A 22,525-nucleotide genomic window follows, 5' to 3' on the forward strand; every position below is an offset into this window, starting at 1 on the left:
AGTCAGGGCTGAGAGACAGACCAGTCAAGTTGCTACGTCTCCTGAGGAAGCAGAGAAGTGGCTCTGGGGTGGTGCTAGATTCACTTTACTGTGACAACGTCAATTATTGAAAGTGTCAACATTGCCACACAGTCGGCTGAACACCTGAGTTGTGTGTGTGTGTGTGTGTGTGTGTGTGTGTGTGTGTGTGTGTGTGTGTATGTGAGAGAGAGCATGTCTTCTGAGGAATGTGACAGTGAATCATTTGTTTTGCCTTGATACATAGATGGAGAGGTGGAGAGAAGTCAAAGTGCTTTAGGTGAGAAGACGTGGCAGACACCCGATCAAGGCTCTCCCAGTATTAAACAGGTAACTGAAAACACCTCTGGTATGATTGTTTTTCACTTTCTTTTTAACACATTGAGCTCAGGAGATAATGGATATCAGTGGGTCTATGTGTGTTTGGGGAGTGCATACAATATCTGCCTGGATACTGAGATGACTTTAAGTCTTCTAATCCTAGTGTTATGCTTATGTTACACTTTGTGATGGTTAGCCCAGCGTCTCCAATTTCTAACCCTGATAAATGTAGTGTTTCAGTTTAAGACAGTTACAATATTGGACAAACCAAGGGTTCTCATTCCACAACAGTGTCTTGTAGAAGGTCAAAATCCACTTCTACTAAGAAAAACATACAATAGAAGAAAGTTATTCTTTTTCATTTGTACTTAATTTAGTTTAATTTTGCTTGCCTCCTTGACACTTAGACGCCTACACATACGGACCTATCATTTATGTGTCGAGAGAGTCTCACTAACGAGAAGAAATGCCAGTAAATAATCACTTATGTTGCAAGCCATCCGTTTAAAAGCTGAGGGAAAGATTAAAAAACAAAAAAAGATACTCTATGGAACTCGAAAGAGAGGCTTAACAAATGTGAGAAAAAATGTAGGAGGTCAAAGTTTCGCTCCCTCATGCAGAAGATTCACTGATTTTGCTTTATGAACCATTATGAGCACAGATGTCAGTGTCCTTCTACTGTCTGTCTGGCTGCTGCAGCAGCAATTCTTTCAAAGCAATGCCAAATTAGATGTTTTATACAGTTGACAATGTCTAATTTTTGCCTTATACAATATTTCAATGGACTAAAATTGATTGCAACCTTACTTACCACTGTCTAACTGTCATAATCTTAAAAGGTATTTAATGAGTTGATTGGTTTACATCTGAATTTGATCATAAGAGAAATATATCAGTGGCCTGCAGAAAGTATCTATAATTATTTACTACTGTACAACTCTGTACAACTCTGTTTACTCTCTTTGGTGAATAGCATTTTGTTGAGAGCCAAAAGTTGGTGTGCAAAAGCCTGGTCAGAGCTAAATCACATCACATTTGTTTAGAACGAGGTTTATGCAACATTAGTATATGAGGGATCAGGGCGGTATGTTACATCATATTAAACCTGCTGGTGATTACAACAGGGACAAATTAGCATTTCTCCATGCTCAATATAATACCATTAGAATCCTCTGGCTCAGAATCTTTGCTTTTTTTGACTCTCAGTTTCTATTGAGGATAGAGTCTCATTGTGATTCTGCGAGGGATAAGTCACGCTGTGTGGTGGCTGGCTTTGCTTGCTGCTGCTTCCATTGGGGCATTCACTGTGTCAAGCATGGGGAGAGTCATCTGACTAAAGAACAAACAGCAAAGCCCTGAGGAAAGATAAGCCAGCTGACCCTCTGTTTTAATGTAGTTTTAGAGAGCAGTCATATTGTCAATATCTCATGCCATATTAAATGAGGTTATGCTCCATTTTCTGTATTTGCCACGTACAGATGAACGTACAGCATATGTTTTATTGTGTGTTGATGAATGACAAAACATTTAGCAAGAGACATTAACAACAACAGAAGGGTGGGATGGGGTTTCCATGTATAATTAAGGATCTTTATCACATAGAATCTCTTTTATCCACATGCTATAGGTGCCAGAAAAACAAAGCTTTCCTGCGAACGAAGGCTACAGACCTGTAGGCTGGCAAACTCTGAGGAGAGGCTGGAATACCAACAGGGTGTCAGCTTTCCCTGGAGGCAGTCAGTCCACTGATCTCCCCACAGGCACCAGCTCAGACCCCAACAGGAAGTCCTCTCTGATGAAAACAACCAGCATAGACCCCCTCAAGCATGCTCCTCTGCATCAAACAACTGTTGCCAATTCTTTCAAACCCTCACACACTCTGCTGCAAAGGCCAAACAGCACAGATACAAACAAGACACATAGGCCTTTGCATAGAACAGGCAGTGTTCAGCCTATAAGGGCAACAGCCCCGCTGTGTAGAACGAACAGTATCTCACAGCTTTCACACATACAGACAAACTCTGCTGTGACTACACTCATCCCTCAGAACAAAGCCGGCTTCTCCTCCATCACCATCTCATCCAGGAAATTGAGCAGATCATGCAGTTTGCCTGGCCCCAACACCTGCAACCACTCTTCCCGATCCAGTGAATCCGCTTCTTCGCCACTAACCCACCAGTCCATGGACCCAAACGCCAGGCAGGTCACAGTGCAGAGGAAGGCCACTATAGTCAAAGTGACAGAGCAAAGGATGACGTCCAGCCCAAGCACAAAAAGGGCGGGGACCCAACCAACTAGCCATACTTTGGACACAGTGGTCCACAGAAGAAAGGCTACCATCATCAAAGTGACAACGCACAAGGAGAGCTACAGTCCAGCCAAGGCAGGGTCTGGGACAAGGCATCCAGAGTACAGACACAGCTACACAGAGGGAGTGTACAAGGAAAACAGCATGTGGAGTCCCGGAAACCATTCACAACACAATGCAGCACCTTCATATCACCATCTGGATTTCACAAAGGGGCCAAACTCAGCTGAAGCACCAAATGCCTCCACTTCAGATCCAGAGAAAAATGGCAGAACACTACACAGATCCACGCTGAGTCTTTTTGTGAGCAACCTCCCTGCTATAGCAGCACCAGCTCCCTCAGAGGTTTCTCCAAAGGCTGTTGGACAGAGATCGGACAGGCCGCACAGACCACTCAGCTGCTATGGCAATATGTTTGGACACACTGAGCAAAGCAAGGAGAATGTGACACAACCAGCCGCCAGTAAATGGAGCTTTGAGCAACCACAAGAGACCAATATCAACCCTGTGAACTCCGACAGTAGTTTCATCAGCCGCCGAACAGCAGCAAAAGAAGCAGGTCAGCTAGTGGCAGACACCCTGAAGCCAAACGGAGGCCAGAAAGAAAGATTGCCGCCAGAGATTGCAGTGAGGAGAGCATCCCCCTGTCTAACTCTCATCAAGGCTCCGGGTAGGTTTCTCGGTCCCACTTTGACAGTCTTCCTGTCAGCACACATGCTCCCTTTATCTCTGATCTCCATTTTCAAAGGATGGCGATGTCTAAATATACACCTCCTTTGTGCCATTTGTGTGAAGTTATTAGAAACACTGCAGCGTTCTGGGGCCTAACTCTGAAGTTTGATATTGTCTTTCACCTTTGATGTCTTATTGATGGGCGTTTTAGGGTTGTTTTCATATGATTCCTTCATCTGATGCCTTGAGTGCAATTGACACTCATGCCAGATATCTGTGCTGATGTGAAATAGCATTTCCCAGACGCAGAGGCCCATTCTCATTTTCACCTTCTTTCATTTTCCCATGCATCTCTTCGCACGCACAATCTATTCTAGTACCCCTTTTCACTGAGGAAGAGAAATCACAAGCTGCTAAACACGGTGAAAATAAAGTATTAGGATGTGTTAGAGTCAATATTTGCATCCAGATCCTGCAATGTAGCTATTGCATTTGGGTGTGTTTCTTCATGTTATGGGGACAAAACTCTTTTCACACGAAAATCCAGTCTCACAAATCTACCCATCTACTTTAGGATTGATGCTTGGATTTTGGTTATGGTTTAATGGTTTAGCAAACTGAGTTGTGTTCAACATTTTGGTAAATAGACTTATTTGCTTTCTCGAATATTATTCTTTTGGAGCATTGTAGGCCTTTATTTATATAGGACAGCTGAAGACATGTAAGGGGAGAGAGAGTGGGAATTATATGCAGCAAAGGGCCGCAGGTCGGCGATGAACCCGAGGCCGCTGCGTCGAGGAGTAAACCTCTATATATGGGCACACGCTCTACCAGGTGAGCTAACCAGGCTCCCAGACTTATTTGCTTTCTTACCGAGAATTAGATGAGAAGATACCTCTCTCATATCTGTCTGTTGAATATGAGGTGACAGCCAGAAGACAGTTAGCTTAGCTTAGCATAAAGAACTGGAAATTGGAAACAGATGCCTCTAGAAAGGTTAAAACTAAAAAATCGTCCTCCCAGCACCTCTACAGCTCACGTTATTTCGTCTTTATTTAGTCTGCACTATTTGTGGTTTTCCGGGGTGTTATGTGCTGGACTATTTCTTGGCCAGGCACAGTAACTTCTTGGAGCCTCTGCTGGTTGCCTGGCGACCTCACGGTGACAACAATCAAACATGTTAATTGATGAGCAAGGATTTGGAGAGAGCCAGGCTAGCTGTTTCCCCCTGCTTCCAGTCTGTATGCTGGGTTGAGCTAATCGCCTCCTGGCTGTAGCTTCATAATAAATGTACAACCTAAGAAAAAGACTGGTATAGACTCTCTCTTCTAACACTTGGCACGAAATGAATAATGTCCAACCTTATTTCTTAGTAAGTCCAAGTTGTCATACAGTTAAATAAATTGCACATCAAGATGGAAATTCTTTCAATGCTTTAGCTAACTGATCAAAGATGTAAGATGCAGGGTCATGCAAGGCCAGGCCTGGCTCTTATTTATCTGTTATTGCGCTAGGATTTTAAAAACTGTCACTTGAATGTTTTTTTTTTAAGTCTAAAGTCAAGTCTTTAGGCAGTCAAGTCTCAAGTCCTTATTTCTGTGACTTAAGTCTGACTCAAGTCCATGTTTCAAATCCAAAGTTCTCAATGGATGTAAGTTAGTACAATATCCTCACAACAAAAAATGCAATTTTATGTGAAATGACTGAAACAGCCAGATCAAGCTATTATTTGGGAATGCTAAATATTCAGGTGAATTAGTGATATGAGGAGGGAGGTTTCTAATAAGCGAGTGTGTTTCTTCATTCATGATGTTTTTTCTCTGTGTGAAATTATGAATTATTCCTTAATCGCATTCATTAAGAATGTTATCAATTAATTACAGAGGCCTGGGGCAACATAATTTAAATTCAACGTTTCATACAGTCAACCTCCGAATGAGGCAGGACATTATGAAAAAGTGTTAAAATCTGCCTGTGGTGCATGGCAGCCGGTGACACTGTTTTACTTACTCTTCAGTTACATCAAAGTACTCTTGCGTTTTAGATCCCCATTCACATCAGTCTCAAGAGGAAGTGCTTGCCCTCAATGCAGCTGCCATCATAGCAAATATCAAACTCCAAAGACAACTTAGTATGAAGAAGACACCAAATGGCAATTGTGAGAAGGACTCCGCTGCATCACCCCAGGGAAATACTGGTATGATCACTTCTCTCTTCCCCTCATATGTAATCATATTTTCTCCCCTTATAAAACTTTGATCTTTGTTACAGTTAACTGTAAACGTTGCAAGCTCAACACTTTGTTTCCATGGTCTTTGATTGAATCGATACAGATCAAGTGAAATTCCTTGGCTCTTACATACTGTGCCTATTTGATTCATACCAAGAAGTAACTTGTCATTGCAGGCCTAGTCTCGCATTGCCAGACCTTCCTCCACAGCACTGTGGGGTAGCATCTGGCTAGTCCACACAGCATTCCGAGATGGGAGAAAAACATGCTCTGGTTTATTGGCATTTCTTTAAACCAATCACAATCGTCATGGGCTGTGCTAAGTGCCGGACAGAGCCACGGTGATGCTGCAAAATAGCCTCAGGAAGGAACTTGTTTTGGTGAAACGTGTGTACGTTCAAAAGTAGTTTTAGTCGTGCAACAGAAAACTCATATTGGACAGATTAGACAGTCTAGCTAGCTGTCTGGATTTACCCTGCAGAGATCTGAGGAGCAGTTAACCATAGTCCTCATAAATCGAATGGAGTTTAAAATTCCAACACAAAGAAAGCGAATGGTATCTGACATCCTGCCGAAAGGGGGACATCCGGTGGAATTACCGCCGGTACGGGAGCAATCCCGGAAGTGGAACGTCGTGGATATAGACTATGGCAGGCCCAGAGGGCTATTATGCATTGGGCCCAGGCACGTGAAGCCAACGCAGGTGTAAATAAGATGCAAACAATTTGATTTTCTCTGCCTTAGCTGTGACACAGGACGGGAAATGTATGAAGCCACATCCAGATCAAAGAACAGTCCAGCACCACAACCAGCCTCATGCTCCATTTGTTCCACTGAGCCCTGACCCTCAAACTCTTTCTCTACAGGTGAGTTCAGAGGTATTTTGCCAATAAAACAAACTCCAAATTCTCCAAATGCTTATATATGCTTATATATATATATATATATATGTATATATATATATATATATATATATATATATATGTATAGATATATATATGTATAGATATGATGTTATAAAGATATGACCCTTCAAAACAATGCAATGTCTATATGTAGCATTTAGCACGACCAGTAAAACCAAAGAGTGATGTTGTTTTCTTGAATTGCATTAGAGAAATATAAACATATTTTGTTGCTTTTAAATCCCTATGTAGTTAATTATCTGACCCCTCAGGTCTATCTTAACCCCTTTAGGGATTTTGACTCCCCCAGACTGGCAACCACTGTAGTACACTAATGTCAGCGAAAGGGAATAACACATTTTTTATTGGCTTTTGAGTTTTCCATGGGGTACCTCAGAGCTATATTCTAGAGTGGGGGGAGTTGGAAATGGGAAGTTGGCTTAAGTGTTTTGTCAAGAAGAGCAATATGTTTCTGGTTTTGGCAGGACGCACTGCAGCAGTCCAGACCAGACTTCATCAGTCGTTCCAAGAGCAGACTGCAAGAGCTGGAGCGAAGAGCACAGGAGAGAAGGGATCTGGCGGATTCGGTAGACCCACGGTCCGATGCTGCTCTTAGGCAGAGGAGAGTCCACAGTGCCAAGTGTACCTCTCTGAACGGTACTGTGCCAGCAGCCTCCCTCACCTCTCTCATCCACTGTACTGCTTATTATCCTATTGCAGCTGCAGTGGCTGTTTGCCACATCATAATCAGCCACATACATGCACAGAACAAAAAGCAAGGGGGGTAGTTTTCAGCCAATATTTGTTGTTTTTTCAAGGCTCAGAGCCAGAGCGATATTTTTGGATTTATGCTTCTGATAAGTAACATTTTTCTCAATCATACATAATATTCACATTTAGTATTTGCTTGAAGTGGACAATCCGTTAAAGTCCTCTACTGAAACCCCAAATACTGACTTAGCAGTAGTTTTAGACAGGGTGATCCACCACAACTACTCAATGACAGGCAAACAACTCATTAAGATTTGGTACAGGAAGGAATTTATGGAAATTGCATAGAAAAGCGTAATGAATAAATAAAACATATATGAAAAGGTACAAAGAAAATGATGAAGAAACTCACATAGCAGGCCAGAATCTGAAATGTAATAACAAGACATTTTCAGCCTGGTATATCATCTAAATCTATTTTTAGGCCTATTGTTACGGAAAAACATGAAGGAGAGAAAAAGAGAGAGAACTGGCACACCGGGCCAAGCTGTGACTAATACAATAAAAGGAACTTGAAGTAAGATGTGAAACAAATGGCTTTATTGCATATTTATATATGCAAGTGCTCCTTTATTGAATAACAAGGTTTGGAGCGATTGCCTTGGATTGCATTGGATTTTAGCAAAAATATATCTGTGACCTTCAAATGTCATTAGGCTCTCGACGCAGTGGTCTGTCTTATGAGATTGCCAGGCTTCACAGTAAACAATAAAGAATTTAAAGATTTGTGACAGTGATTTTGTAGCTCTCCCTGCCCTCTACTGGCCTTAACACAAAATACACCAGTGGGTCATTGACAGCTAGGAAATCACATTTTTCATCAGCGTTCATGTATAAATGTTTATGAAAACTAACAGTTCTTGCATCATGGTGAAATGATACTTCATAAAATGTCTTGAGAAGTGAGTAGAGAAGGTGGAATGCATGGCTTTGTATATAATGATCTTGTCTGTTCTTTTAGGAGGTTCGATATATGATTGAATATGATTTTTCTGTAAGACAGGTTTTCAGTCTCTTCAAACACAAGGAAAAGCTAGAGGGATTTACTGCTATGCTTCAAAACCTTCAACTTAATCAGCATTGTGTGTGTGTGTGTGTGTGTGTGTGTGTGTGCGCTTGTGTTTCCAGATAACCTTTTCAAACCCAGGGATAGAGCCATTACTGGGAAAGAAATGCAGCTGAGATCTAAGCGGTTAGTTGGCCCATTGTCAGATGCTTCTTCTTTGTAGGCAGATGCATTCTTATCTCTTGTATTTGCTTTCACATGTGAAGGCATAGCCTGTATCAGTGACATGTCCATACAAAGTATGCTGCTTTTTGTTCCTCTGCCAAGATATTTGCCATGCCTTTTCATCCTGACATGTTCTTTTTCTCCCTTTCCTTGCATCACTTGTTTATTTGGCTTCTTGGCAGATCCGCCTATTAATCAGGAAGACATTTTAGACTGAGGTGTTAGACTGTGGATTTATACAGAATATAATGCCGCATGTAGTTGATAGACAGTGAATAGTGGTGCATGGAAAGTGAATGACTGTATTTGGATAATAGATACTGTACACACGTTTGCTAATTTTTTTTAAATATCAACCCTAAACTGCCATATTTTCTACAACAATCTTAAAAGACACACAATGATCATTTTGTTACAGTCCGCATGCTGAGGTGAAAAAGAAAAAACAGGAAGAGAAGAAGAGGGAGGCGTGTTTGAGCAACAGACAGCGAGTTGAACTTTTTAAAAAGGTAATCTCTATATCTTTTTTTGTCAAAACACAGATAAATAACTAATAGCTCACTAAGCTGCAGTCAAACATTCAACCCCACATCATTGTATTTTTCGTTATTTCATTTTTGGGAAGACGCCAAATATGCCAAATCAGGCTTAGTTTGTAAGATTTTTGTATAGAATGATGCAAAAGACATCTAAAATATTTTCATTTGATTAAATAGTGCAGCCATAAAAAGCAAGAGAAGAACTTCGGCAACCTGTTACACAATATACAGTATATAATACTGAGTGTATGTTAAGTGATTAAATAGAACAACATGAACTTAAATTAGTGCAAACAGACTGATTCTTATGTTCCACACTGGCCTATTTTGATCTCCCTGAAGTTGTTTTAAACTAATATTTATGCAGAAATGATGCACTGAATCACAAAATCCATTAAAATATGGAATAAAGCTTGCCACAGTGTCAACAACTTCCCTGAGACACTGAACAGAACATTAATTGTATATATGACCCACAGGCAATCAAGCAAGTAATAACACACCTTTCCTCTACAAGCTCAATTAAACCTTACAAAAGGTGAAACATGTTTTAGTTATGGCCAACAATGGCTTTTTCTCTTCACAGCAGTGCAGCTGTGAAAAGAAAAAGCTGAAGCTGAAATGAACTGCTTTGTATCGCTTACTAAGTCCATTAGTATTAACTGAAAATACTTTGAGTGGAACACATGAGGTTGAAGGATATTTATACAAAAAAACTTTAGAAACACAATATCAAGGGGGTGGATGGGATGCACAGAGTATTTCTGGATATTCTTCCTGTTGAAGCAGACAAGTTGGACTTGAGGGCTGAGGAGTTTTATTCTCTGACGTACATGTGATTAACACAACATGATTGATTAGGATCCATAGTGCTCTAATGAAGCAATTCAAGTATGAATTCAAATTTTTAGTGTGTCACTGTCTCTGCTTTTTTAATTAAATCTTCCAAGATCTGATAAATCTGATAATAAGATACGTAGGCTTGCATTAATATTTAATTGTGTGTACTCCTTTCCTTCCACTTTTGATCTTTGATTGTGTTCTGCTGTACTGATTGTATGTAACTCTGGGAAGAAAGAAATGATAAAGATGGGAAAATATGTAAATGTCAGTTCTGCTTATTTGTAAAATGAATCCCATTACAGTGAATAGTTAAGCTTTTGATGGATTTCTTCAATACGCTTATAATTCCACTAGAGGTCGCTGCTGCCAAACTTATCCTATTTTCTTGCACTTCTCCCAGGAGTTTGATTAGAAAAGATTATTTAAAGAATTCTAGCTTCACATGTATTTTCAGCATGTGACTTCAGACCTATGTTTTTATTGCATGATCAATAATTAGAACCCAGGACAGAGTTTAAATGCTGGAAGAATTGTAGTTGCTCTCTCTCACACTGCACTGCCCTTTCCCTCATTATGGAGAGAAACTGTGAACAGCCTCATTGTGCTGAGTGTATGAGGGCTGTGTTCCTCGTAAAACAAAAGGCCCTTCAGCGGCAGAGATAGCTATAGTGCAGTGCCACCATTCAGCCAAGCTGCAGACAGTGTGGGTGCTCACACACAGCTGCTCCATCTACACTGCTGCTGTGGCAGAAAACACAGGGAAGAGGGGCGATGCCAGAGATCAAGCAGGATCCTGAAAGAGGAGGTGAAAACCTGAACGTTTGGGTGAGAGGACGGCAGGGATGAGGCTTCGCTCCTGTTTCTGTGCAGAACTGTTTGATTCGCATCTAAAGCTGGAAGAGAATGTGTGTGTTTGTGTGTTTGCCTGTATTGCCACATGGGTTTTTGTGAGGACTAGACTGGTGATCTATAGCCACCAAGTGTTTTAGTAATCTGAGTATTTTCTTTTCTTATTGCAGAAACTGTTGGCTCAGCTTCTTCAAAGGAGCAACAGCTGAAAAGACTGACAACAGATGACGATGATGACATGACAAAGCCCGTAGCATTGCATAACAGACTGATGATGTGAACTTTGACCTTTGACAGTGCTGAATATAAGTTAAACTTATATGACTAGGTCATGATATACCTCTAGCTGTCCTTTAGCCCCTGTTTGTATCCCTCATGTGTTACCATTACTTATTATTCAAGTTACAGAGCTTAACATCTGTTTTTCTGAAAGATAAAACCATGGCAAACTTTCAGAAGCCCGGAAGGTCATTTAACATTGCTTACTGTAGCGCTGTTTTGAAGGTTTTCCAGAACCTTCAAAGACTCTTTTGCCCATCTGGATAAATAGATATATATTTCTGATGCACAATAAAAGAAGACCTTTAATCAGTTTTCCTTATTGCAACTCTACTTTATTAACTAAACATAAATGAATGAGAAGTTTTAAATATTAATGTGATGTACAACTCCAGCATGAGTATATGTCCATCTTTGCTTGGATAAGAGACACAAATTAGCATTTTAGGACAGGTTAAATTGTCTTGGGCAGATGACAGAAAATACTTGATGCACTCGGACAGAGGAGTCCTTAGGGATTCTGGAAATACCGTCGAAGCAGCGCTAAGTTTTGTTAAATGGGCTTCTGGGTTTTTGAAAGATTGCCATAAATTATGTCTTATGTCTTTTGAGAAAAAACAGATGCTGATCTTTGTGCCTCAGCTGTCCTAGCTGCCCTTGTGATATGCAATTACAAATGAAGATGGCCAAAATGAATGTATGAAATGGTGTCTCAACATTCTGTTTTGGTTGTATCACACTGAGCATCATATAGACACACTGACTGACTTTTGATGTAAGATATAAGCCAGCAATGTATGCAGTGTATCTGTGTTATCTTGTTTTCAGTTGATTGCAAATTGTCTTTCTTTCCAGAATACTTCATGTAATGGGATGCAGAGTAAGCTCTAATCGTACAATAAAGCACTGATGTCCTCACACAGCCACTTTCACATGATATCATGTGACGTGAAGCAGTGACACAAACCAAAATCATTGATAATGCTTCACAGTCCCTTCCAGGACAGTCTTCAACTGCCATCCTCACTATACAACCAATAAGCAGAGGGAAGCATGAAGTGGGCTCTGCCCTTATTCGGTGCCAGCTATTAGCTCATAAGATGGCTCGTGGGAATTTTCTTGACTCAAAGTTGCCCGTTAAGATGGAGCAATGTGACCTCTTCTCACTGGAAATGCCCTGTTAATGGACAGTGCAGATTTGAATGGATCTTTTGTCCCTATCTTTGTCTCATGACGGACTGGAGCCCACCATTGCAGACTTAGATTTGTGGGATTTAAAGTGAATGAGTGCTGCTCACCAACATGATGGAGCTGGGAATAAATCAAAAGTGAGATGTGAGAATATTTATTTGTGAGACAAAAGAGCAGACACTCTTCATTATTCCTAATTGTTATTTTACTGATTAGCCTTTAAAGTCAGAGTTCTTTCATAGTCCAGCTGTTTCATCTATCTAAATTTGCAATGATGCCTTGGTTTTTGTAAACCTTATATTAATGTCATGTCAGTGCCCATGCATGTGTGGGTGTCTTTAGACTATAGGAGATCACTCATGGTTCATAATTGTCTTTTTTTAAATTAGTAATTTTAGACTTGAAAGTAGAACACAACTATGAACCATGACTGCTGGTTGAAGGTTATTTACTGTGTGTGTGTGTGTGTGTGTGTGTGTGTGTGTGTGTGTGTTTTCTCTATTCAACTTTACATAGAAGGTTTCTCTATTCAATGTAATTCTTTAAACTTCAACTTTCGGTATTTTATATTTGAAATTAATTAGATGTATTTAATATTTGAGTTGTGTTTAGATATTATTTTCTTCCAAATGTGACTGTAAAATGTTTGTCTCTAAGCACTGGTGAAAAGATGTGTTTTTTTTTTACCCCCAACTGCATCGACATAATAACAGAGGTTAGATAAAATCATTTCCATGAAGTTGGGATTTATTATTGTGTATTATCTGTCCTTGCACACTAACAGAAAGTCCTATTTTACTGTCTGCTCCCTGCACCTTATCTTTCTTCAAGCATTCTGGTTCTTAAAAAAAGCAAAAGATCAGCTCTTTGTAACATCCTATATAGCTGAATATTGAGTTCCAGTTAAATCTAGTTTTTCATATCCATTCATATTTTATCCTGAAAGAACATTTTGGAGAAATTGAGGTTTCTGAGCATCGTGTCACTAGGCTGCACCCTATAGTTCCTATTTCAAACGGTGTGAGGCAATGATTGGATGTGCTCCTGTGACTATACCTTAAAGTGTTCATGCTGGAAACACACTGCACCTGGAAAGCTGTACTTTAATTTTCTACTGTTGGGAGAGAAAAAAGCTTTCAGGAACCAAGCCTGGTTCCAGGCCTGTTGACACCTGTCTGTGTTCTGCCTGCATCCCTTCTGAAGTGGGTGGCCATGTGGTGCAATGCACAGTGCACACTCTGAAGAGCATAATTGAGCTGAGCCACAGTGTTTGAATGGGCCATGTACAGAAATAATTTAGTGCATGGTGCCTTAATAACAAGTTGAGTAGCTTGTTGTAAGTGTCATGAACAATTTCTGGTGAGGAACCAAGCACTGCATGCATTACACTGGATTTGCAAGACTGCATTTTTTTCCTGACATAATGCTGCTTTTAGCTTGACTGAATAACAACATATATACACAATAACATCTGTGAGTGAGCCCTGTGTAGGCTATATTACCCGAATTTACGCTCAGTGTGGGCTGCCACAGTATTTGTGAGCCCATCGAACACGTTGGGTCAAGTTGAGCAACGGATACCAAAAAAGAGGCCGGAAATGAAGTAGTTTGACTTCAAAATAAAATGCTAGGTTCGCTCTCTGTCCGGCAGCTTCCAGGCCGTGTCATGTTGGTTCAACTCAACTTCTGTAAGGTCTAAGCAAAACTCTTATCTGTACTTTAACAAAATAATCTTGCCTTAATCTTGCTTTTTCGGGACACCACATTCAATTTCTGATGTGCAAGGTGCAAATAGCTTGTTTTGTCTGACCAACAGTCCAAAACAATGATGTAAAGGGAAGAAAATCAACAAATTCTCTGTTTTAAGAAAATGTAATCTATATTAATGTTTTCATAAATTGACCAGAATAGTCCACATAGCCCTTTTCATTAGCGTTTAACTGCTTCTCACGGTGAAAGCTCAGGGATAAGTATAACTCAATTCAAACTACTAGGCTATTTCCAAAGTCAAGATTGACCTTTTTGCTTAATCTCAGAAAAAGTGTATTCTGTTAAGCCTATGAAAGGTCAAATGATAGGACATACATAGTCATTAAACAGCATTTAAGTTATTTTAGCCTATATTCGTTAAAAACGTTCTTTGTTTTAGTGGTATTGTGCACACAGTATCGCACAAGTGCTTTATCATTTTAATTGGTGTTTTTATTTTGAAAGCTCGGACCGGAAGTTGTACTTTGTTTGTTTCTAGGAGCTTATGCTGCTCGTTAATAACGGTAATAACTGGAGGTGGCTTTAGGACCCTGCGGAGCGTGGCGTTGAAGCACATGGTCCCCACTCATAAGACAACACTTGTCGCCAGTAATTGCCCTGGAATTGATGCATTCCAGTGGGAGACAGCAGCGGCTTGTGCATTTGTTAATGTTTTCACCGCTTGCTCTTCATTTCTGTGACATTTCTCAATTTTGCGCGAGGCAGCTTTGGACTTGAACGTCTGTGAATGGGGGAAATGCACGGAGTTGAATCAGCTGTCCTCGGGATTTCCTATGGCACCACTCGGCTATTGATCATATTTCAGGAAGTCATTTAATTTTTTTGGGGGGGGTGGGTGGGGAGGGGGTCTCCTGCACATCAGCTGTTCTTGGATTGTATGATGGTTGCGCTGCAGTGAAACAGTTGGCCAGTCCCGTCCACGCTTCAGCCGGGCATCATGAACCTCGGGAGCCGGAGTCTGAAGTTTGTTATTTTGACAGCACTTCAGGCTTTATCCGTCTCTATCTCGGTTCGTGACAGTGTGCTCTCCAGATCTGTTGAAGGTAAGAGGCGAAGAAGAGGTAAAGATGTATTATGTTTCTATTATATCAAAGATCTATGCGCAAAATTAGTTTTTGTAATTGATTTATTGACTTGCTGAATGCCAAATTTGAAATACATGTTAGGCTATGTCTTTTCACCTGAAAACATGAAGAAAATTATTTATGTGTAGGCCTAGCCAATATTGAAATTAACTTGTCTGCATCTGCCATTGTGCATTTTGTTTGCTATGTGTCTATTCTATTCTACTATATTTAATTCGTCATTCATGTCGGACTTTGGCTGTTTTGGGTACATCATGATTCATGAAAGCCTTCGTTAATACACCACAGATCTGTAAAACATGTTAGGCCAGAATGAAACCTCTCCAGTGTAAACAAGCTTTCTAAATACATGGCTTTCTCTCATTCTCTCCAATAGATCTCTGTGTGAAAAGCAGTACCTAAAAATTTAACTTGAAGTCCATCCAGTGTGCACCTCAGAGGAGAGGAGACGCTGTATAATTGATGATGCTGAAACTGTCTTTGGTAATCAGTGGTCGCACTTGAGGCATTTTGCTGGTGCTTCAAGCATACTTACATTTTTCAATTATGGATGAATTTAGCGGCAAACATAAAATAAATGTCACATTGTTGGTTTGGACTTAAGAAGTAACGTAGCTTTTTAGAAACCTGTAAATTGTACTGTTTATTATGTTTATGACATCCCAGCAACACGTGAAAAATAGCTGCTTGAGAGCTCTGGGGAACTGTCCAAATGTTTTGGCAATGCTTGTGTGTTTGTCTCACACTGTGATTGCAACCCTTTGTGCTGGGGCTCATGACGTCTCAGTCACCAGTGTTCCATGCCCTATGGGTGAGATTCAACAAGGACACTACACAGTAGGCTATATGTGCAACAGTGATGAGTAGAGGAGTTGCACTTGAGTGTTGGTGCCTACAGAAAACTTTTACATCTGAACCATACAGTCTATGAACTGAACACACTGCCAGTCACGACGCTCACTGTGGAATCATGGGACTTAATTAGGCTACCAGCAAGGGCAAATGTGTAAAAATGGAATCAAAGTGTAAGGAATTTGTTCATTTATTCATTAACAGTTTGTCGCCATCAGAAGTCGGCCTGGATGGGTTCGTTCTCATGGGTTGAGTGTTCAGTGGGAAAGTCTGAGCCAAGGTGTATTAGTAGATTATTTACCTGCTTGTGGGTAATTGGAGCTGATTGAGATAAATGTGTAGAGGAAGCGGTGTGAACAAGTGCACAGGAGATGGGGTTACATTTAAAAGAATCAAATGATGTGAAATGCAGGGTGAAACCATCAGCCGATGTTTAAAAACTTAATCAGCAAAAAATCTTGATAATCCATTAATCATTTAGGTCATTTAATCAAATCAAATGTGAGGATTTGCTGTTTTTCGCTGTCTTATGTAATTTCAAACTGAACATATTTTGGACTGTTGGTCGACAAAACAAGCAGTAAAGATGTTGTGAGTGTAATTTTTCATATTTTTTTGGACCATTTATAGACAAAATGATTGTTCGATTAATCAAAATAATGATTTGCAGCTTTCTAAATGTTAAATCATGAGAAGTGGGAATCATTAGTGCTCCCTTTTATGAGTCTCTACTTTGTCTACAGACTGTGCAGACTTTTGTCTTTGCTGTCAGGAATTCAAGGCTGCTCAGAAAAGATGGAGCAGTTCAGCTCCATGCAGTGTCATGTTTGCATACATCTTTCATGACACCGCCCCTTGAGCTTTCTTGTCGGTTTTTCTCTCCCTGTTTGTCTTGTGCATGTTTCTGTTTCTAGCCCGGAATCATTTGTGAATTATTTTCTCCAATGGTTGACACACTTAGTGTCAGGCAGTATTTACTAGCCAGCTGTACTGCTTCAACCAACATGACTCTGTCTGCCTCGAGCGCTGCATGCAGCTTGCGTGCTGCACCCTCAGACAAATGAAAGTTGAGCTGAGAATATATTTTTGGACTATAGTAAAACATTCCTTCAGCAAACAGTGTCCTCCCCCAGAGAGACATTATCGCCATAACGTGACCCATCTCAAGTCAGAGGCATTTAGTATCTTTTCAGTATGAATGGATTCAGATCTTCCAGATGAGTAGTTCTGGATAGTTAAGACCCAAGAGGCCGGTAAGAAGAATTGGCTGATGTGTGGTTGTGCATTAAGACAGATTGATCAACCAGTTGCTGTTCCACAGTGGGGATATTTACTTAGGAGGGGGGAAATAGCTGGACTGTGCTCATGTGGCCTTACCCTACATGTGTTGCATTCATTTCTTCGAAGCTGCTTTGGACTCATTTGACCCCCCCCCAACAAAAGCTTAACACGAGCTGAAACCTGATGCTGGCTCTGGACTTTCTCACTGGACTTTCACACCCAGTCAGGTCAGAGTTGAGCTCAGCACAGTTCTCGCCGAGCGTCTTCTCTCTCGTCTGGACAGAGGGCCCAGTTGGCTCAGATATCTGTTGTCAGTGTCAAATCTATCTGGGTTAGTTCAAGTTCCACCCCATCAGTGTTTCACCAAAAAAAAAAAAAAAAAATAAGCCTGTGCTGGTCAGTTCTTTTGTTCTGTTTTGCAGCACTTTTAGGTGTAGCATAATGAATGACATATGCATTATATAATGTCAGATGGCTCTTTCTCTGACCGCAAGAATAACTACTGTAATAACTGCATAGCATTTATATTAGCTGTTCCAGGGTTTTGCTATTCTGCATGCTTCTTCACTGGAATGGCTTTAGGAAGAAAGACAAAGACGTTTTATTTATTTGTCACATACAATCGACAGTACAATGTACAACATGTAACTTGCATTACATCCTAAGCATTAGTGACGTGAAAAACGGCTAATTTGAAAACATTTTATTGAGCCATTCCCCTCAAATGAAATCAGACATAACTACCTCATCACTGTTTAAATATTTGTAAAAACCCACAGAAAGACGTAAAGAGTGACCAATAGCATTGGTTTATGAAAAAAAATTAAAATGATGACATATGGAGATATAAGGTTTCTGCCTGACAGCGATGTTTTGCTGAATTACAAGTATATGGGTTTACATTGTCAGAATGTTCTAGTCGACCTTTCAGTGATTATGGCCCACAGAGTTTTAAGTCTATTTTTAATATTTACCCCTTATCACCTCTTTGACTGGGATTAAATATAATACATATCCAGGCAGTTTGAGCAGATATCACCTTGTGTCACACATTTTTAATTAACAGAAAATTGTACAATTTTCCTTTTGCTAATTTATTTTGCAAGTTTGCAATTTAAAAATCCCATTGGCATTTACCTTTTTTATAGTCCAGTCAGAGCAGAGAATAGGAATCAAAACAGGCATCAATTGCAATTCCAGATTAACATACTGTACTGCATTGTAGGTGCAAAGGGAAACTTTCCCCTGTTTGACCAGATTCCATATGTACGTCCTGTCTTCCGCTGAGAATTGAAACAGAGAATTTTATGTCTTAGATCCAGATCATCTAGCTTCCAGCCTGGCATACAGCATTTGCCCAGATTTCACCTCCCAACACTTCAATGAGAAGGGACATGCAGGAACAAGACAGGTCACCTCCTACCTGGGTAGGATTCTTACAAATTGGCCCAAAGAAGACTCTGCTGCAGCCACTTACTTGTCCGCGTCTGTCTGAGTTATGTTCCACATGGGGGACTTGTGATGTACTTTTAAGTGAAGCAGAGCAGGAAGCAAATCGAATAGCTACATTATAGATGAAAGTTTCAAGTAGAACCTTGACCAGTTGGTCCAGGTCGGTTCAGGTTTTCCAACTCCCAGTAAAACAGCAATTAGTGATTAATATTATAAGATCCAGAGCTCAAGCTGATGTCTTAAAGTTGCTTTTGTTTGACCCAAAAACAAAGATAATCAATTTAGAAATTACATAAATATAGCTTGCTGAATAACTTAAATGAACCAAGATCAACTAATCGATTAATCGGCTAACTGTGTCAGAGCGATTTCAGTTTCATCATACACTGATATCGGTCTTTGAGGTAATGAGATTGCTTCCACTGCATACTGTATAATAGGGCTGGGCAATATATCAATATTATATCAGTATCGAGATATGAGACTGGATATCGTCTTAGATTTTGAAAATCATAATATCGGGATATGGCATAAGTGTTGTCTTTTTCTGGTTTTAAAGGCTGCATTACAGTAAATTAATGTAATTTTCTTGACTTACCAGACTGTTCTAGCTGTGTTATTATTTGCCTTTACCCACTTTGTCATTATATCCACGTTATTGATGATTATTTATCTAAAATCTAATTGTTAAAACATTTTGTCAAAGCAACAATTGTCAAGCCTACAATATCATCGCAATATCGACATCGAGGTATTTGGTCAGGAATATCGTGATATCTGATTTTGTCCATACTATGATGACTTGAGGATCTACTGTATGATATAGCAGCTGCCCCCCCCCCCCATGGCTTGAGGTTTCGTTTTTTAGTTTTTTTTGCGTGTGCTTTGAATGTGTGCCAGACATGTGCTTCCCATGACAGAGAGGAGTTCCAGGGCGCTGTAAATGAAATCCATCGTAGGGACCATATTAACAAGCTTTTACCCATCTTTATCTGCTCCGTAAGCTCTCTGACTCTGGCCTTTGTTGCTAAGGCTCCATGCCAGGCAGCAAGCACAGCCCTTGCAGCAGCGCAACTTCACCGGTTCTCGGGACAACATTAACCTCCTGCTGAGCCAAGGGGAATTTTTGCTGCAGGACCATCCATTTCCTATAGAGTAATTATGTGCTGACATCATGCTAGTGTGACAGTAAATGAGTTCAGTATACAAGGTGGGGGTAGATAGACGGGTAGAGAGAGAGAGCACACAAAAGAGCTATTTACCAGTAGAGGGAGCCCAGTGTTAAACGGCTTGATAATGACCCTAAATATGCGCAAAAAAAAACAAAAAAAACTCATCCACCTATAAATCCAACCATTAACAACTCTCATTGCTGTGACTTTTGACACACTGCTACCTTATTAGATTTGATTTAAGGAGACCCTCTCTCCAGTAGGTGCAGATTCCTATTACCATGATGTCACCTACAGGTTTCTGTGTTTCCTGCAACCCTCAGGGTGTTGCTATAATGTCCCCCAAATGAGTCAGATGTTTATTGTGGAGTCAAGCCAAGATTACCAGGCACTTTTCACCTTTGCTCTGTAATCCCCATGAACCCTGCACTGTGGCTCGAAGAACAAATTACAGGGAGCAAGGCGCACATTAGTCGACCAGGTGATCAAAAGAACATACACTCCTGCTTCCCAAATATGAAACATCTGCTGCTTTTCTCTGTTTTATATAATTTGTATCATCAGTTATATATATATCAGAGCTCAGAGTAATACTTAATATAATTTGTGTATTTTTAAGTCTATAAAATGTCAGAAAATAAATGCTCATCACAAGTTCCCTTTTTTCATAGCATCAACTGTCTCAAGGATATTCTTTTTAGAAGTATATAAAAAAGCAGCAAGTGCTCCATTTTCAGACACTGGAACCAGCTAACTATTGGAATTTCTATTAAAAAATGACTAAACTTGTTCATGATTAATTCTTTCTGAATCAATGTATTAATTACTTTTTGATTGACTAAATATTTCTGCAATAATAAATTGAATATGTTTGGGTTTGGGACTGTTGGTTGATCAAAACAAGCAATTTGAACACGTCTAGCGCTCTTGAAACTTGAGATGGGCTTTTTTCACTATTTTGTGACATTTGTTAGAATAAAGGATTCATTGATTAATCAAACAAGGATTAATAGCAGTCTTTAATGACAATAATGATTTGTAACAGGCCTAGAGAAAATGATGGAGAGAAAGAGATGAGGAAAGGCAGCGGGGTTCATTGCTTTTGTCTCCAAGGTCATTTATGAAAGAGTGCCTGCTTCCTCCCAATGTATAATCATTCATCATCCTATTCCCAATCACCATTCTGTTTGAATTAGCATAATTTGCCCACTCTGATTGGGGATACATTGAGTCCGTGGTATGCCTGTCAATCCCCTATTATTAAATGAACAATAGCCATAAACATTAAACGAGTTTCCCCCTATGGGGTGATGTCAGAACCAACTTTTGGCTCAGAAACTTTGCTGGATTATGTCTCCAATCCACTCAGTTCTCTGATTAAAAACATCTACCAAATCTGGATAAAAATGGCTATGGAATGTGGATACATGCTCTTGATGGAGAAAAAGTGATCATTTTATTAGATGTGCTTGATCAAGAACACATTTCCATATGGAACCAGGCAAAGAGACATTTTTTTATTTTATTTTTTTTATACCTTTTTTGTCTTTGTTGTGTCATAGTTCTTGAAACGGGCCAATTTAAACTCATCACTCTGCCCTAATTAATTCCACATGCTCTTATTTCAAGCCCATTTCCTCTCAGAGGTTTGATAAGTAACTAAACAGTGTCCACCAGTGTCAAACAATGTTGGAATCATCTCAAGTGTGTCTCCTCTACACTTGTTTTTGTACCATTCAGGGGAGTTTGCATGTCAAAGAGGGTCATTCAAGCTGCGAAAGGCATTGGTTTTCATTTTCAATCCGACTGTTAGGGACGAAGCAGTGAGGCGACGAGGAAACGGCAGTTATAGATGAAAACCTGGGTTGCAAAAAAGATGCAAAAACATTATAAACCAAGACGTTGAGAGATTGGCCTATTAAAAGAGTTCAACACAATATAACTATACCACAAGTAACAACTAAATACAAAGCAAAAGTAACTCAACCCAAATGCTCTTAAAGTGACTGTGGAGTATGTCCTTGAGTATTTTCCTGCGCCAAGGGAGCATGTGAGTGTGCATTGTTCATGCGTGCACGTATGTATAGCCTGTATCCCATCTCAGTGAGGACCTGTGCTCATGTGGGGGGCACGGCCTCATCAACTGCGACGATAAAAAGAACAGCATGCCATTTGTGTTGGAAAAGCCAAGACTGTTATGAATACATTATTTCCTAGTTGCCTGTCAAGGAGTGAGTTGCAGGTGGTTGTGGTTTGCAGGCTCTGGGGTTTAATAAAGCTGAACAGTTGTTGATTTGTTTTTGTAGAACCTAGTGAGGGGGAAAGAGAAGGGCTGGGGTTGTGAGAGGGCAGTAAGAAAGGACGTCTTGACATCTGTAAAGAACTGAAGAAGGTCATGTTTTGTTCATCAACAGTTCATAGTCTGTGGAGAATGCATTGATTTGGGAGCGCTGATAAAAACCAGGAGAAGATTAACTGGGAAATAACATCAGCAACTGTAAACTACCCCAGCAAGCACTGCTGGGGTAGTTTACTAGGCTACACGGCTAGATATCAAGGTTAAAACAGTCCAGAATTTGGTTAAAAAGTGAAAGAAATATAGTCATGGTGTCTGAAAACTCAAATCTTTCTTGTGAATCACTTGATAATGTTGCCTCTTTGTGTCTCCAGACATCACTTAAAATAAAACAGGGAAACATTCCTGTTTGATCTGCTCATAACCCAAAGACCTATGCAACCAGTGATGATGGGCGACA

The 22,525-nt window shown here is 40.1% G+C and overlaps 2 protein-coding genes across 3 annotated transcripts in view; both read left to right on the forward strand.

Annotated features, from left to right (window-relative positions):
* Positions 1-241: 241 nt before the first annotated feature.
* c21h10orf90 (chromosome 21 C10orf90 homolog) lies at positions 242-12,896 on the forward strand. Of its 2 annotated transcripts, XM_078279562.1 has the most exons (8): positions 242-348; positions 1,967-3,317; positions 5,364-5,516; positions 6,294-6,415; positions 6,940-7,111; positions 8,354-8,417; positions 8,875-8,965; positions 10,858-12,896. In XM_078279562.1, exons 2-8 carry the CDS (start codon positions 2,135-2,137, stop codon positions 10,894-10,896), a joined length of 1,824 nt encoding a protein of 607 aa, XP_078135688.1. In that variant the 5' UTR covers positions 242-348; positions 1,967-2,134; the 3' UTR covers positions 10,897-12,896. The 2 variants fall into 2 exon arrangements, with proteins under 2 accessions (XP_078135688.1, XP_078135690.1); XM_078279564.1 differs by lacking the exon at positions 5,364-5,516.
* Positions 12,897-14,793: 1,897 nt separating this feature from the next.
* Positions 14,794-22,525, forward strand: part of adam12a (ADAM metallopeptidase domain 12a) — a 68,130-nt gene continuing 60,398 nt past the window's right edge. The window contains exon 1 of the mRNA XM_078279844.1: positions 14,794-14,970. Within this exon, the coding sequence (XP_078135970.1) occupies positions 14,865-14,970 (106 nt within the window). The 5' untranslated portion in view covers positions 14,794-14,864. The remainder of the gene's footprint in view (positions 14,971-22,525) is intronic.

The sequence above is a fragment of the Sander vitreus genome, chromosome 21 (genome assembly GCF_031162955.1).
Source record: "Sander vitreus isolate 19-12246 chromosome 21, sanVit1, whole genome shotgun sequence".
NCBI classification, from domain to species: domain Eukaryota; kingdom Metazoa; phylum Chordata; class Actinopteri; order Perciformes; family Percidae; genus Sander; species Sander vitreus.

What these genes read in the sequence shown, in the direction of transcription:
- c21h10orf90 (XM_078279562.1), top strand. Translation starts at nt 2,135, where the DNA reads ATGAAAACAACCAGCATAGACCCCCTCAAGCATGCTCCTCTGCATCAA. An exon ending in CTCAAACTCTTTCTCTACAG is followed by an intron (nt 6,416 to 6,939) that starts GTGAGTTCAGAG and finishes TGGTTTTGGCAG; the next exon opens with GACGCACTGCAGCAGTCCAG. An exon ending in ATGCAGCTGAGATCTAAGCG is followed by an intron (nt 8,418 to 8,874) that starts GTTAGTTGGCCC and finishes ATTTTGTTACAG; the next exon opens with TCCGCATGCTGAGGTGAAAA.